The sequence below is a fragment of the Centroberyx gerrardi genome, chromosome 7 (genome assembly GCF_048128805.1).
Source record: "Centroberyx gerrardi isolate f3 chromosome 7, fCenGer3.hap1.cur.20231027, whole genome shotgun sequence".
In the NCBI taxonomy this organism is placed as follows: domain Eukaryota; kingdom Metazoa; phylum Chordata; class Actinopteri; order Beryciformes; family Berycidae; genus Centroberyx; species Centroberyx gerrardi.
This window is the reverse complement of record NC_136003.1, coordinates 15,348,957-15,366,829: the sequence shown is the minus strand read 5'-3', so window position 1 is coordinate 15,366,829 and position 17,873 is coordinate 15,348,957. Positions and strand designations below refer to the sequence as shown.

Here is a 17,873-nt window from a genome sequence, read left to right as displayed (position 1 = left end):
CCCATAATTCAGCGTCCTCGCGCCGCAGAAAGTGTATATTTTAAGAGAAGTCAAATGCAGACAAGGATATCATATCTGTTCTGTCTTAAAATGAATTATTTTTGACTTCTGCTGTCAGCGCAGACCTAGGTTGTCCGTGACGCAAGCGTTCATGTTATGGGCGTCTCTCCATTCCACAGAATCATATGTCTTGGACTGACAGCACGGATCAGCCAATGAGCGCGAGATCTGAGCCGTTCGCACAGGGCGGGACTCGCACGTTTGGCCAATCGCAGCCGCTCGTATTGTTTTGACCTCTGAAACCGCATCACCGCCTACCTCGTGCCCATGGCGGAGGAAAGCTATAAATAAGGGCGACATGCTGACAGTAGGGGGACGAAGTTGTAAAACTCCCGAGTAGGAGGGAGCTACTCTGCAAGCCTGCTGAAAGAGGAAAAAACGCAAAATAACTCTAAAAATAGAAACAGAAGCAAACGTAAACGTCAATCCTCCGACATCTACACGTACTGGAATACTTTTTTTGTAATGTTGATAATATATTCTATGTGAAGAAAGTATTTATACTTAACTTTTTTCTATTTGCACTAACTAACGGTACTTCAAAACTACTGAAAATCTTTATTTTTTACAAAAAGTAAGTATCTTCAGCTGACTTGTGTCTCGTACTTGCTGATATGAATGTAGTAGTTGTATTAGTGTCTTTATTTTGCTCGCTGTCGTTCTATAACCCTATTCAGATTTATTAAGCTGATTTGCTGCGTCAGTCCACGAAGTCAGGGTGTGTGTGTGTGTGTGTGTGTGTGTGTGTGTGTGTGTGTGTGTGCGCGCGCGCGCGCGCGTGCGTGCACGCGTTAGAAGGTGTGTAGCCTGGGTCTTGCCCCAACGAAAAATCACAATAACATTCCCATAGGGACTTTGTCTGTCTGATGTGCTCTATACTAGGCTAGGTTATACCTTGTCGTACTTTGTGGTAGGCCTATTTGTTATCTCCTATGGTATCGTTATAGTATTCCTATAGGGACTTGTAGATTTGCTGTGATATTGGTAGCCTAGGATATAGTTGGCTGTCCTAAAATGTATGATACGCCTAACGTTACTCGAGATCTTTTTCGTAAGGCTGAAACCAAGTTGCAGCTGTAAAGCATGGACTATTCTTTCAAGGGCAGTTTCATGAGGGAGGCGATAAAACAATGTAGCTTATATTCCTGTGTAGCCTCTTGCCGGTAGAGCTTCCTAAAGAGAGCCTAAATCAACTTTAGTTGCTCGTAAAATGCAAAGCCTCGGTAAAGTCGTCTCTCCTCAGCCTGATTCAATTCAACCCAGTCCCTATCAATGGCAGTGATGATTGTATTACAGCGTATGTTTCTTTGAATGCGATTTAATCTTTTGTATATTTACATTTTATTTGTGATGAAAGAGCCAGGCATTTAAATACCCTCTTCCCAGTCTAAAATTAGCAAAACGGGTGTAGCTGTGGTGCTGCCAAGCCTTATTTCGACACCGTTTTAATGAAGGCTCCGACTAATCGACGGTGCTGCACGCATATCAAACCAGCCCCAGGGACAAGATGGCAAGCTTTCAAACCCACCCAAACAGCAACCATTTCCTCACCAACTTATCCTTCATTCGGCATTATTGGCTAATCGTTTTCTCTGTTAAATTGTTGCCGTTTTTCGTTAATTAAATGTAAACGTAGTGTCAGTTTGTATCCTGCTGTATCGAGGCTGTGGGGCAAACCAAGCCTCTCCAACCAAGCTATCCGGTTATTATGTAACACGATTCCCGAGTCCTAGTAAGAGGTTAATAGGCTCAATACCTAGTTTTTGACATTTAGAAAAACATAGATGCACCGTTCAGTTTTTATTAACAGCAAACGAACCATGTCCCCAGATCAGTTGGCTCTCAGTTAATATTTCTGCAATAACCGCACATCGCCTTTATCTTTCATCCTTAAGCTCCATGCTTTGCTGCTGCAATAATATTAGTATGGTCCTCTTTTGTGTACATTTAACTTAAATTGTTATATCTGTGCTACAATAATGAAAGCTACAACATTGGTACTTCAGACAACAAAGAGTTAATGTTTAAAGGGCACTTAATTGCACTCCCCTTACAAAGTCTGCAGTGGTGGACTTAAGCAGCCAAAAAGAGCAAATGCCCTGAACAGAGTAGCTCCGCTATGAATATTAAACATGAACTTGTGTGAAAGTTGGATTACCAATGGAAAAAATATTCATCTTTGCCTATGAATGTATCCAGGATGTGCTCATCACATTATTTCCTGTCTTGTATTTTGGAATGAATGACATGCTCATGATTATTTTTCTATCTCCCAATTATTGCAGGAGAAAAAGGATCACACCCTGTGGAAGGACACCACTTCTACAAAACCAGCACTTTTGTTTTTGAACCTGTTTCAACCAAGTTCTAGTTTCTTTTGCCTGGTGCCAGCCCAACACCTCATCCTGCCTGGAGAGCCTCTGTGTTGCCCACCACGGATAAACAAAGCAGACCCAGTGGACACGTTCAAGGTCAGACGCACCTAATCTCGACACACCTGGTAAACTTCAGCAGTTAGCTATGCAGCTTGAAATCCAAGTAGCTCTCAACTTCATCATCTCGTACCTGTACAACAAGCTGCCAAGGCGGCGGGTCAACATTTTCGGCGAGGAGCTGGAGCGGCAGCTGAAGCAGAAATACGAGGGACATTGGTACCCGGACAAGCCATACAAGGGCTCAGGATTCAGATGCATCCACGTGGGGGAGAAGGTGGACCCTGTGGTGGAGAAGGCAGCCAAAGAGAGCGGGCTGGACATTGAGGATGTCCGCAACAACCTGCCCCAGGACCTCAGCGTGTGGATCGACCCCTTTGAGGTGTCCTACCAGATTGGGGAGAAAGGGCCAGTCAAGGTGTTGTATGTTGATGACAGCAATGAAAGTGGAGCTACTAGCGGGGGGCTGGATCTGGACAAGGAGATCAAGAACAGTTTCAACCCCGACGCACAGGTCTTCATGCCCATCAACGAGCCTGTGAACGGCACCTCTCCGGCCTCCAGCTCACCCTCGCCTCCCTTCGGCCATTCGGCAGCCGTCAGCCCCACGTTTATGCCCCGCTCCACCCAGCCTTTAACCTTCACAACCGCCACCTTTGCCGCCACCAAGTTCGGCTCCACTAAGATGAAGAGCAGCGGCCGCAACAACAACAACAATGGCGGCAGCGCTGCTGGGAACAAGGTGGCGCGTACCTCCCCCACCAACCTGGGCCTGAATGTGAACAGCCTCCTGAAACAGAAAGCCATCTCCACCTCCATGCACTCTCTGTACGGGTTGGGCCTCGGAGCGCCGCAGCAGCAGCACCAGAAGCCCTCGGCCCTGTCCCCCAATGCCAAGGAGTTTGTGTTCCCCAACCTTCAGGGTCAGGGCAGCCCGAGCGCTCTGTTCCCCGGGGACAGCTCGCTCAGCCTCAGCCCGCTGCAGTACAGCAATGCCTTCGACGTGTTTGCGGCCTACGGTGGCCTCAACGACAAGTCCCTTATGGACGGCTTGAATTTCAGCTTGAACAACATGCAGTATTCTAACCAGCAATTCCAGCCAGTTATGGCCAACTAGTACACATAAAGGTACTACTTCTGCTACTACTACACACAGAAACGACCAGAGATATGTGATGGGGGGAAAACATACAAACACAAATGCACATTTTGAAAAATTGAAAAAAAGAGAAAACAAGGACAGAATGTCAAGGAAAAAAGGAAAAAAGTGACTTGTCAACTGTAAGATCAATGTTACGAGTCCAAGCGCATGAGCCCGAGGGTGAATTACTTTGCCCCCTTGAGTTATACCTTTTTTTTTTCTTTTCTTTTTTTTTTTAAACAATGAAGCTTGTAGTACAAGATGTCCAAGCTTGGTTACCTAAACTTCAACATGCATCATTGTTATTTCTTTTGCCAACCAAGCACAAAATAATTTTTTATGTGACTGTTTTAAGATATAAAAAAAGAAGAAAAAAAACACCACAAGTCATGGCCTCTTTCAGTATTTAAAACATAACTGGACACCGCCAATTTTTCAAGAAATTGGCATAAATAAGTGGGATTTCCTGGTCTTTTTTCTAATTGTATAATTTAATTTAGTACAGAGTTTGTAAAATATCAGAGTATCTATTGTTTCTACGACATGGTATTGCATTTATATCTTTTTACTACTCCAGTGATCCGTGATGGCTGCAGCGACTTTATGTTATTTCTTTTTTTATTGAAATTATAAAATGAATCCATCTTAAAAAAAACATCGACTATTCTAAAGATTGTGTACAGAATATTCCGTAGTGGTGGGATTTAAGAATATTTGCTTTTTTGAAAAACATAAGAGTTGTATTTTCTGTTAAGAGTTTAAAGATTTTTGCTATATTATGGACAAAATGTAATCGTATATTAATTTTGTACCTACATTGTGCAATACTTGATAAAACAAACGGTATAACAAAGTATTTGGAGTCAGTGTCTTACATGTTAAGAGGGACTGATAGTTTATTAAGTTTGTATTAAAAAGCTTGAAAATAATGACACTCGTTCAGTTTTTCATTGGTCTTTGTGGTTTAGCTGGTTGATGCAGGTCTTTAAGGTGATTACTCAATGTATTTTTAGGGTTTCATAACATGTCAGGGCAAATCCTGTATTCTGTCATGCAGGCAGAGGAATCAAGTCTTTCCTTAAATGTGTGGGCCCACTGCAGCTCCTCAGTTGCGCAACATATATTTTAGTTCACCTATTTGGTACATCGGTATGTTTTTTGACAGATTGCTAAAAGTTTAACAGGTCACTTACAATACATTGGGTTAAAAAATGAGTAATTGTTTTAGCCTAGAGATTGAAGGTTTCTGACATTAGGTTATTGCATCTGGACCAAAGTCTAAAGAGCATGAAACATTCCATACCTTGACATATTTCATTTCCTCCGACTACAACATTGACAGGATATTTCTATGCCAGCAGCCCTTAGCAACATTTGTTCAGACCATACGGATTGTGTCAGCTGACAGTTGCCCTTGGGCCCAGTGCCATTACCCATCTGGATAGTGGGAGTGTGGTGATGTTGAGCCTGATAACCTACTGAACCAAGACCTGTCCTCGCAAGCATGGCAAGGCTGTTGGCTAATGCTTGAGGTCCACAGGCTAACTCCTAAACCATGTAGCGTTGTTGGGAGGCCACAAGCCACCCAACAGACAGGCTGCAGGCCTGTGCTACATAGGTGGGAGTGTTCATTGTGTCCTATCAGTCGAAAATAATGATGTCTAAGCAATGTGCTGGTTAACATATATGCCTTCTCAGATTTTCAAAGGGGCATGGGAGGAAGCCATGCTCCTTCATCTGATCCAGTCTATCAGAAACAGATTGGTTTTAGCATCTTTCTCTGCAGCACTGTTTACCTGTTCATCCATCCGATTGTATGGGTAGCAGGTTGGTGTAGTGAGTAGGAAGACATACTTCAACTGGAAGCACCTATGATAGCAAAGCATCTACCCTGCTGAAGTGCCTTTGAGTAAGACATTGAATACCTACCAGCTGCAAGGGTGCTGTTCTGTAGCGTACCCTGACCTTCTGTGGAGGGGAGCAACCAAAAAGAAAATGTCCCCTTCAGGGTATCAATAGAGTATCTTAAATAGTTATAATTATGGACTATAATAAAGGAAGTCATTTAACACTGGGAAATAATACTAGTCCTTCAAGGCAGTGAAGGAGTGTCTAGCTGAATGCTAAGCTACTGTGTAACTGGTCAGTCACATTTCACCCAGTGTCCCTAGGAGACAGCCTGTTAATGGATAACTGGCAGTATTGTCTATTGAGGGCAGAAGGAGATTCAAGTATCTAAGAGAGTAATGTAATATTCTGGGGTTAAGACACATCTGAGAATGGCTGAACTGAAAATGACCCATAACTGTTTCAGACTCAAAAGCCATCTATGGTGATTATATTATTTTTCAACAGAGAACCACCACTAATTTTGTCCAGTCCCTATTTAACTGATATTTTTTTATTCAGACTTTTGCCAACACCTAAAGTAGAACTATTTATTTGGATTTTAGGCTGCTTACATTGTTGCATTATAGTTCAGTTAGATCAGTTTTAGGATGATGGTAATCAATGATATATTAGGGGCTTTAAAGGCAATGGTTAACAGCTACACAACAAATCCAATCCTTGCAGCTGTCTTTTGAAGGTAGAATACACCCTTGGAGATTATCAGAATCTCCTGGATTGAGGATCCAAAGCAAACAAAATATTGAAAACAACTCTCTCTCTCTCTGTCATTCTCAGAGTGTTTTTGAGCTATAATGTTGTAACAAAACACACCACCACAGTCTGGTAAAACTAGATTTTTATGACGACCAACGCCTGGGGTTGCAGCTGGTGTTGAAGGTGAGACTTCTGTGGTGCTGTTTTACTGGGGCTGCTGCTGTTGCTTGTGATGAGAGAAGTGGGACTAGCATGCCAGTGCGGGCTGACTAAAATCACTTTGACCCTGCTGGCATATCATGATCCCTCTGGGGCTGGCTCATCATCACTTGACTGTCTGCGTGTCCTCTGATACACTCGGGGGTTGATAGGCTGTGTAAAGTTCAGCGGTGGAAATGGAACGCTGTGTATTTGCGTGTGTGTTTATCTCAGTTCCTGATACTGTGTGTGTGAGAGAGAGAATGCCTGGTGTGTGTGTTTATCTTGGTCTGTGACACCGTGTGCGTGTGGTATGTGTGTGAGCTCATGCGTGTGAATGTCTGTGTGGAACAGGTCGTTCTGAGGATGCCTTTGATGGATTACCATTACCTCTTGCACACTCCTGATCCGCCTGCTCGCTCTGGCCAGCAGACTAGTTGCTCATGGTGCTGCATCAAAACCCAGAACTGTGACTCTACCAGAGAGGCATGAAAGAGGGGGCCCTATTTTATCATAAGTTAGATTGGTGTTATACTACTTACTATGATGTATAGTATGAATTTATGTTAGCCTAAAAGGTAGATAAGCTTTATTTCTGCAAATAAAAAGGTGGGTAAACTGGGTTTACCCTTCACCGCATTCTTGGTTGAGACTGAAGGACAGTAGGGGGAAAGAGGGGGATACTGAGAAGAGAGAGAGTGAAGGAGAGGGACATAGGAGAGAGAGGGATACCAATGAGGAGAGAAATAACACGGGGGCGAGTCGGAAGAGGCTGAGACTAGGAGAAGAGATCGGGATAGAAATATGGATAGAGAAAAGAGAGAGAGAGAAAAGCATGGTGAAAAACAAAGAGGGAATGGGATAGGCAGGGAGTTAATGTGACTGAGTGAGAGAGGGGGAGTGAAACATTGCCAGCGGCGCTATTGATGCTAATCCTGTGCCGAGCACCCCCACCACCACCCCCGCCCCCCCAGCCCCCACTTTGCCTGTCATAAAAACAGGTGGAGCTCAGCTCAGCTCATGGCCCCAGCCAGCCGACAAGGCCTTATGGTAATGTCACCCATCTCAGCAAAAAAACAGTTAATGGCTTTTCAGTCCCTTCCCATAGTCCAACCCCTCGCCCCATCTATTTCTGGAAGCACACTAGAGCTGATTGAGCAATGATAAGCCAGAGGGAATTCTGCTTTCCCCTGAACATTACTTCACCCCACCACTACCGCGCCTTATCTTCATCTCATGGAGTAAGGAAAGCTAAGGATCTCGACCAAAACGTAGAGGGATGTATGCTTTGTGTTGTGTTTTGTGTTTGCGCTCTGTGGAGAAGTGCCGATTTGGAGCAGTTGTGTGATGTTCGTTTACAAAATGGAAGCTATGTTTTAGAGGCGTGCACCAAAGATGAGAAACTGGACTTTAATTCTTGCCTCTAGCACACACAGATATGCAGATAACATTTGTTGGATTGGTCTCATAATAGAAGCCAAGCGAGTATCAAGGGTATTGACACAGTTGCTTCAAACAGTTGCTCCCACACCCATTTGGAACACATGAGCTTAAGTTGCTGCTAGGTAGACAAGGAAACAGTTGACACTTTGTCAGATATATTCCTGTACTATACTACTACGCCCTACAGAGTGTTTTGTGCCAATTCTAAAACAGTGAGGACTTTAGTTATGGAAATGTCAGTCCAGTACATGGAGAATATGTTAGGAAGCTGAAGAAAGATTTTGCCATGTGGTAGACCTCATTTAAAGGATCTTGATAAGTTTTTTTATACTGTATATATATATATAGTGGTTTATCCCCTCACACACACTGCAATGCATGTGCACATACACATAAGGCAAGGCAAGGCAAACAAGGCAAATTCACATAAAACGAAACAAAAAACAAAACAAAAAATACTTAAAATGACATATTAAAAAGAAAGAAATCAAGGAAGATAATATAGGTAAAACATAAATGAAATAAATTAATAAAAATAAAGATAACTAGAAGGGCACTCGGAGAGCGCAGACCTCCGCCAAGGTCCGTGCTATTATTGCTTGTTCGTGAGTCGGATCCGGATCCGCTCCAAAATTTAATGGGTTCTTCCTTGGCCCATGCTACACCCTTTCACGAAGTTTCATGAAAATAGGGCCAGTAGTTTTTCCGTAATCCTGCTAACAGACAAACAAACAAACAAACGGCACCGAAAACATAACCTCCTTGGCAGAGGTAATAACACCTGTTACAGCAACATACAGATGATTTAGCAAAAGGCCACAGAGAAAAGGAATGTTTTGAGCCTACTTTTAAAAGAGGTGACAGTGGGAGCACATCTCAGTGACACACATACACACACACACACACACACACACACACTGTAAACTCCATTCCAAGTTTCTGATGCATAGTGGGAGTTGTCCAGTTTGCTCAGTACATGCTAGATAACCCCAGCAGACACGCACGTGCCCATCCCTTTAAGCTGCAGCTGCTCTTATCTGCAGCAGGAAACCAAAAACAAACACGCAGTCCTCCGCCTCCCCCTCCCTCCCTCTTCCACCTCGCAGGGTGACATGCCCCTGCTTTCCAGTGCAGCCTATCACACCACTGTGGCATGCGTGCCTGCAGGCCGCTCCCACACCTGCCCCTGGGTCCCCCTGATACCAGGCGGTGGGGTGTGGGGGGTGCAGAGAGGAGAAAGTGAGTGAGTGCTTCCCCACCAAGGTTACAAACTAGCCGACGTATAACACTCAACTAGTCAATGTGTGAATCATTTATGGCTATGCTCTCCAAGATGTCAAACTAGGATTCCAGCACTGCTGTGTCGTGCCTTATCAGGTGCAAACAGAGACTAAACACACAACTGATATATTTTTATATTGGGTTGATTTAGTCCTATTCATCTCTACCTACTGCTGGGTCCACTTGACATTTGACATCACAGATTTGATAAGGCAGGTAGGCCTCTTATTGAACCTCGGTCCTGTTTTAGTGGCAACATGCTGTATGTTGTATTCAGAAATAGCATGAGTAGAACTCGTAAAATCGGCAAACAGTGGCCTAGATTATTCATATCTTTGAGAATGTTTTGACTTCACCTGGCTGAATATGGCTTTTATTTGAGGGTCGTACCTCTACTTCTGGTTGAAAAGATAACATACCTTCCGCAACTTTACAAATGTAGTGCTGTACCCCCCCCGACTCACCTCTATAGTTGCAAGGAACTTGAAATTCTTGCTGTTGCGTCCCGGCGACATGAATCAGATTCAGCGTGTCAAGGGGAGCTTAATCAGTGCTGTGCAATCTGCAGAACTGTGGCGCTGGTGGTGATGGTGGTGGAGTGGGGGGTGGGGAGGAGGGGGGGGGGGGGGGGGGGGGGGGTGACACCTGCTATTCATCACTTCCTAGTGTGTATATGTGTGTGTTTGAGGAAGAGAGAGAGAGAGAGAGAGAGCACCATAGCAACAGAGGAATCTTCTCGGTGTCTCGGCGAGGCTTCGTCCTTGGAAGAGGCTGATTTGCAGCTAGGAGAGAGAGAGGAGAGACGCCAGGGAGAGAGAGACTGAGAGGAAAACATGATGTGTGTTTAAGGGGGAAAGTGAGGAGTTTATGAGTCTGTGACACGCTACATACATGCACAAACACATACATGCACGCAAATACATATATATATATACCTCCGCAAGCGCATACACGTACGGAATAACATACTGTTGTGCAGCGCTTCCCCGAGACTCTCTGCACGTGCTCGGACTCGAGAAGCATGAAACGAAGCCATCTAAAAGTCATAACACACAGTGGGAGAGAGAGAGAGTGGCTCCCTGGGAAATCGACCAAAGTCATGTTATTGGTGTAGGTATTGGAGGCATCGCTGCGAACTAAAAACATATTCATATGAAACTTTCTCTCCCGAGTCCTCCCCCCACCCCCCCTAAGCCGCTTAATCCATATTATCTATACACGTCACCACAAAGGCTCTTTCTGCTGCCGCGAAAAAAAATAGCTATTGCTGTTTCAAAACACTTTTTCTGTCTACTTACAGTCAGGCTGGATTTACCTGACGTATGCCACCGAACGCTTTGAACGCTTTCATGAATAATATTTACACATATTAAAGAAGAAAACCCCGGTGACAACAGGCCGGCTTCTGACTTTGTCACTGGAAGTCACAAGAGTATACGTTGTAATTCTCCTGCACTTTGTTCCTTATTTTCCACGACTGTCCGCGTGGTGGTGAGATATTTTGTCAGCAGAGTTAATGTATTCTGAATGTTTTCCCTCGCAGATGCGTGAAGACGGGATTGTTAGCCGGCACAACACACGTTCATATGGGATCAGTGGGGGAGGAAGTCGAAACATGCAGAGATAAAGGTGGCTCTGTAGCAGTTACTGGCAGTGGTGTGGGGCCAGTAATGGTGAATGAATGCTCCTATGTCAGTTTCATGCACTTGCCTGGTGGTATGACAAATCAAACCTCAAGTTAAGAAGCAGAGGAGGAGGTGGTCAGTGTTGCAAAGGAGAAGGAACATAGTAAAGATGACATTACTTTCTTCTAGATTTGGAACAAATTGCAACTGCAAGTAACAACACATCCATGATGGAGGGAGTTTTCCTGTGCACCCTAACCTCGTGTGTGTTGGCGTTGAGCAGCTATTTACAATGGAGTTGAGAGCACACCTGTGAGGCGGTGCAGGCCATCTCTGGGTCTGAGTAAACCTGTTCGGACATCCCCAGGAAACGTCTCCACAGCTGGAGCTGCCCTGACTGACTCAAGGCTCTGGAATTCCAACCATCCCACTAATGAGGCTGCCTGGGACGCTCATGTGCCTGAACACACACTTCCCCATTTCACTTTCTCTCACATGCACCTTGATTATTGCTTCGGATACCCATGTGAAAAAAAAAGAGTGTTAGGCAATTTCGCTGACCATTCTATTTCAATGCGATTTTAACTTTTGAATGTAAATATATTTCTCTGTAGGTGAAGATCACTGGGTAAACCCTTTAGGAGAATTGTTTTGACAATGGGCAGTTACGCAGACATAGACCCTCTTGCTCGCACCAGTGCTGTCGACCTTCATGTTAAGCTGACATAGCCTGCTGGCACAGGTACGATCCTCTGTGCAAATGTGACTCTGTCACACTCTGGTCTCATTTACATGCATTTACATCACCATTATATTCATTATTTGCATGTGAGTGTAAAAACCACATTGCGTTAACGGTTTAATGTCTGTCTCAAGTTAATTTTCATTTCAGTTTCCCCTGAGAGTGTTATTTCACTTATCTAGAATGTTTGCACTAGTTTGCTCATTTACCACCATGTGAGTTGCATAAACAGCTACCCATGGACAGCAGCTGCTCTGGTGAACTGCTTACCTATTTCACAGTTCTTGCCTTGCCAAAGTTCAAATATTAAAACTGTGGTTCTTCACTAGTTACTCAAGCAGTGGAAGTAAGTGGAGAGTGAACAAAAACACCTGAAAGATCAATCCACAGTTCCCTGGAGCAGCTGATATGCAAGGTTAACCTCATAAGGAGTTCTAGCTAAAAGAAATATCACTTGAATGGTTTTCTCGACAGCAGATTTCATACAGAAAGGTATTCATTACAATTTACTATTACCGAATTATGCTTGTTCTGGATACTAAATATTCCGTCCCCATCAGAAAGGTATCGTCATAGAATTTTTAGTGTCAACATGGTGGAGAAAACTGACCAAACAAAGCACATCTGACCTTATTCACTGTCTTATCTAAAGATACCTCCTGCAGGCTCAATGCCCATCTCACCACCCTCTGTAAAGTATTTGCCTTTGGACTGTCGGCAGCTGGTCTCAAAGTCCACTGCCAATGCCACGCAGATGTTTTGACTGCCCTCCACTGGAAAAAAAAAATCTACTTTCTATTTCTTAGAATAGTGATTGTATAGCTGTCCCGTGTTATTGTTACGTCAGGTTGCCTGTGATTATGGAATGAATAGACTTTGACCTGATTCTAATGTTGCACTACCTCTGAATAACTGTCTGCATGATGCCAAGAGCGGGAATTGAATATTTGATTGCCCACATTCCATCTCCTTTCTCCCCCTCTCTCCTCTTCCCCCCATCTCCTCACAGTGGGACGACCCGGTTTGTGCAATGATCTGGGGAATGTACCATACACCTGTCAGCCAACAGCACTGCACAGACAGGCTCTAATGAAGCCAGACTTGGTGGTTATGATAGAGATTCCTCCATCCAGCCCTCTCTATTTTGGCTTATTTTTTACTACACTATTACTGGCTTAGATTTATTTCCATGTTGTTGGTGGATTAGGAGTCAGAGATGTATGTTAAAGTGACTTTCAAGAACTAAAGACACCCTCATAGCCATATTTCATGTTGGAATGATATTTATAGTTTTCAGTTAGTGAGCAATCCTGTCAATCAGCAAGCAAAATGTTATTTCCCACCAACCAAAGTGGATCAACCCAAATTATATGTTATATTATTTCTCATGTGTCCTGGGAATGTTAACTTATTTCCAATTACTGAAAAGCCCAAATGTCTCTGGTGAATACACATTCCAGGGGGCAAGTTACACAATTATGCTGGGTGAACATATTAACAAATGAAAAATGTTATATCAAAAGCGGCATTGCTTTAATTCTTTCAAAATTCTTTCGATCATATTTCGTATTTTTTGTTTGCCTACCATTAGTACCTTCCCATGGCATTTAACTAGTTGTATTGTACTGAATTGTATTGCATTGTATTCTGTTGTATTCTATTCTATTGTATTATAAGACATGCACGCTTGAACAGCTAACACTAGCTGTCAGGTACCATCCATGGGTCTTAACAAAGGCTTCATCACTTCTCATATGCTAAAATATTGCGTGACACAAATGGATAGAGAGATGGAGCCTGTTAACTTGCTGTGGAATCCAGTTTGGGCAGAGGATACATCAGTGATAATTGTTGAATTAATCACTCTGTGTGGGTGACTGTTGATGCAAATTCATACGCTTCTCGACAATAAATACTGACACATATGAGAATTGGAGCCCTGGAAGGGCCAGTCGCTTCTCACCTCATCACCAACTCGAAAGCCCGTAAACACTCTACCAATCACACATACACGCATAGCGTATTACCATGTTAATTAGTATATCATTCCCATGCAGGGACCAATGGGTGTAACAAGCATAGTATGTTAACGTGCCGGTTGAGGATAACACAGTAGTTGTCAGATGTATTTATGCACTGTGTTGCACTCCATCCATGCCATTGTGCCGCAGGCTCTCTCTCTCTCCCACACACACACACACACACACACACACACATACACACACTCACACAACGCCACTCTCACCAATCATTATGATCCGATTAACATAATACTTTCAAAGCACTGTGACAAAAAAGGCTCACTAACACATTAGGTTGCAGAACAGTAGTTGGTTTGGATACATACTGCAAGTATTTAATTAGATTGTATCCTAACACTGTATACTTTTAAAAGAGATTGTATGTGGGGTTTGTTTGCAGTCATATGGTTCAGTATTATAGATTTTCCTTCTATGCCACTGGTGCTTTGTGCTTTGTGTTTGATTGTAGCCTACAGTGTTGGCAGTAAGCAGCCTCTAAATCCCTATAAATTCCTATAGATTATCACCTGCATTTTCCATTTGCAACCTATTATAAAATAGCTGTTACCACATGCTGTATATTTTGTATAGACCATTAACTCTTTTTTACCATATATATTTTAAAAGTCCACCGTTCTGTATCAATTTTGCCATTGATTTTTACCTTTTCCCCTCTAGCATCTGATAAATAGTGAATTAAGGGACATTCATTTGACTATCTGCACGACTTGTCTAACCAGTTTCATTAGGTTTCAGGCAGCATACTCAGACATTCTTGCCAATGTAAAATACATCTGGACACATTTTTTGTACACAGAATCAACATGCTATGCAGTGGAAACATACTACATACTCATTTCATACTACATACTCATTTTACATCACACTTAGGTAAGAGGTAGTACGCAGTTTGGAGGTGTGTTCATCGGTGAAACCACCTCCAAGAGTCTTTGGTTGGAATGAGAACCTGCAGACACTTGACCCTCCATGGTACATGATTGCCTGTCCCTGAATTAGGCTACATTGTGCTGTAGTATTTGTTTAGTACACACAGTACAGGTGGACTAAATGATGTCACTCCTCTCTCCCACACAGTACAAGGATGCCCAAGGCTACTCCTTGTGTGTGTACTAGTGTGTAGGCTGATTGTGTGTGTGTGTGTGCGCGTGTGTGTGCGTGCGTGTAGGAGGTGCTGATGCGTTCTCAGTGGGTGGCGTTGCATAAGAACGTCAGTGAAACTGCTCAAATGTGTTGTAGCAAGGTTAGCTAGAGAGAGAATTAAGTGAAGGGGAACTTCTATCACTTTGTCTCTCTCTCTTTCTCTCTCTCTCTCTCTTTTTCTCTCTGTCTCTCCCCCACTCTCCCACTCTCTCATTGTTTCTCTCTCTTGTCTCATATAATGTACACACAAAGACACACGTGGACTGGCCCCGGTGCACAGTGGTGTGTGAGTCATACTGAGTGGACCATGATCGTTAGGAAAAGCCCACTGAGCAGCAGCAGCATGTAAACACAAGAGTACACCAGACAAGACCAGCATCACTGATCAAATAGACAAAGAGACAGAGAGAGAGAGGAAGAAAGAGAGACAAGGACAGACAGAGAGAAGACAAGAGGGCAGATATGACTTTCCATTATGACATTTTAATTGCACATCTTCTGATGAAGCAAGTGGTAATTTATGCTTTGACCTATGGGCCCTCATGACACACACGCAGCTTTTATTACACACTGTACGTATGTTACACAACTTTTCCGTTCATATCTGAATGACAGATGGAGTCAAGATTGTGGAAAGTTGGCCCTGAAAATTTGTCGCTGAAGACCTTGTAACATTTCTGTAAACATTTTGCATCAATATATAAGAACAAAGCCATTACATTAATTGATAAAGCAACTTAAGCATTTCACATGTTGTTGTAGTTGGCAAAAATCTTTTCCAATTAGGTCCACGTCAAAATAAAAGACCTCCTCAGCATTTGGGCATGAGAAAATATTTGTTGGTAGTTGTTAGGGATCGGTTAAAGATGCAATGATGACAAAATAACCAGTGCTTAGTGCATTGTGGATAAATAGATAGAAATTCCATGTAATTAGTAGGCTGAAATCCTTTAAAATAGAGCAAATTATTTACAGATAAATAACCACCACTGCAGAAGTAGCAACAGCAGAATAAACTGGCCAGATCTTCAACTCTGTCAGTCTGTCTGGGGTTATGTGAAAAGTTAATCCAGCAATTTTACACGTTCATTGTGTGACATCAACTAAAGACTGTAACCAACATTAGTCCACGTAATTACAGTTCCTATAGCCTTTGGTTTATGAGTCAACAATACTTGCGCACAGCTTAAATGCCTTTATCCTCTGTTGGCAGCTGTTTATGCATGTTGAGACTGGCATACACTGCAAAACGCAATCCAATCTGCCACAAATTACATCCTTTCATTTAATTTGTCACCATAATTAGTGAACCTCATCATATCGTCCCTCTACCCTTTTCCAGTATGTTGATCCAGTGTTGTGTTCCTCCTTGCCAACAACGAGAACCAGCCATCATGCTGCTTCTGTGCTGACGTCTAAAAGTGTTAAAGAACAGTTGGAACTGAGCTCTCCAGGGATCATCGGAGAGTCTCACCGCTCCTCTCTCTCTCTCTCTCTCTCTCTCCCTCTCTCTCTCTCTCTCCCACACAGCAGCGAGCTGAGCTACACCAGCAACTTGCCTGGGAGGAAAAGAGGAAAGAGCCTGTTTTATCTTAAGGAGGATTAAATGATTAGGGAGGGGGAAGAGGTAAGGAAAACAAGTGCACTTATTGGGTGATTTACAGTAAATCGTTGGTTTGGTTGGAATTAGTTTTGCTAAAGAGCGCTGCTGCATGGTGGTGCGTCGTTAGCAGCTTCAACAGAAGACGACAGTAGGTGACAAAAACAACAGATGACAGCAATCCAGAGCGCTGTGGCGAACATCAGCGGATGAGGAGAATGTCTCCTGCTGCTCGCTGTTGTGAATGCTATAGCCTTATACCCCCCCCCCCCACACACACACACACACATTCCCCCACCCTCCTCCAGAAGATTGAAGGACGTTGGGTGGGTAAAGCAGAAACCCACAGACAGCCTCCTCTCTACTCTGCAATGGCGTTAAAGAATTTTACAGTAGCCACATTTCAGTCCAGATTTATCCTACTGGTGTTTGCCACAGCGTCATGCCTCTCCCACCCCTAGGCCGAGTTCAGTCCACAGTAGGCCTATAAAACGTCAATCCCGTCGCGTGATATAGTGCCTGCTGTGCTGTCAGCCATCGCAGAGGATTACTGGCAGGGTTGTGAGCCAAATGAGGAGGAGGAAATGGAACTGGGGGAGCTTCTGAGGGGTTGGTTGGGGGGCCAGGTCATGTCAACCCATTTCACTGTAATGGGAACTGTAGGTCTTGCTTGAATTAGCACAATAATGATTGGGGTTTTTAGTCCATTCTGCTCAAATATAACCAAGGATTCAGTATGTCCTGTCACTTGTCTGTTTGTTTTAAAAGAACATTTTCATATTCATATTCATGCACACATAGGCTGGGTTATGCTCATTTGATGGTTTGAGGGAGGGGATGTGTTATACAAATAGAATGTGGAATATAGCATATTATAATGTGGAACGGGGCTATCTTGTGTGTAATGTATTGAATCCTGAGCCTGCCAGCTGGACATTATAGAAAAATAGCAGGAGGTGAGCTACTTGAAATCCCTCCAGTATGGTGCCTCTTTTAGCAAACAATGTTGTAGATTGATATGTTAATGGAGACAGAAATATGCAGGGAGTTACATGTTATACACGTTTGGAGGGGTCTGATTTGGAAATAAAGACATTTGATGTTAATGACCCATGTTCCTACCAAAGAACTTGCACAAGGGAGACAGAGCAGAGCAGATTGACGGTGAATGCACCGTTACATAAATAAACAAACGCAAAGTACCAAATGAGATAATTTTACCTCAGAGTATTTTAGCAGTCTTGATGCTGCTGCAAAAGGCAAGTTGAAGTAGGGCACATTTCACTGTGTGAGCTCAGCAAAGAAAATATTTCTGCTTCTCAGGGGGAGCCGGGCCTTCATCAAAAATGAAGCACTGACTCGTCAGACGTGCAGTGTGCCTTCCTTCACACTGTGTTGGTATTTTTTACCAGCAATTATATAGCGCAGGGTGGAAGAGTTAGAGAATAAAAGGTGAGAGTTTGTGTGTGTGTGTGTGTGTGTGCATGCGGATGTGGATGTATGTGCTTCGGAAGAATATGTGTGTGTGTGTGTGGGTGTACACATGCTCACGTGTATGCCTGCGC

At 43.4% G+C, this 17,873-nt stretch overlaps 1 protein-coding gene across 1 annotated transcript; it reads left to right on the top strand.

Moving 5' to 3' along the window:
* Nucleotides 1-384: 384 nt before the first annotated feature.
* tob1a (transducer of ERBB2, 1a) lies at nt 385-4,562 on the top strand. The gene is made up of 2 exons (XM_071913002.2): nt 385-634; nt 2,346-4,562. Exon 2 carries the CDS (start codon nt 2,581-2,583, stop codon nt 3,607-3,609), a length of 1,029 nt encoding a protein of 342 aa, XP_071769103.1. The 5' UTR covers nt 385-634; nt 2,346-2,580; the 3' UTR covers nt 3,610-4,562.
* The last annotated feature ends 13,311 nt before the right edge of the window (nt 4,563-17,873 follow it).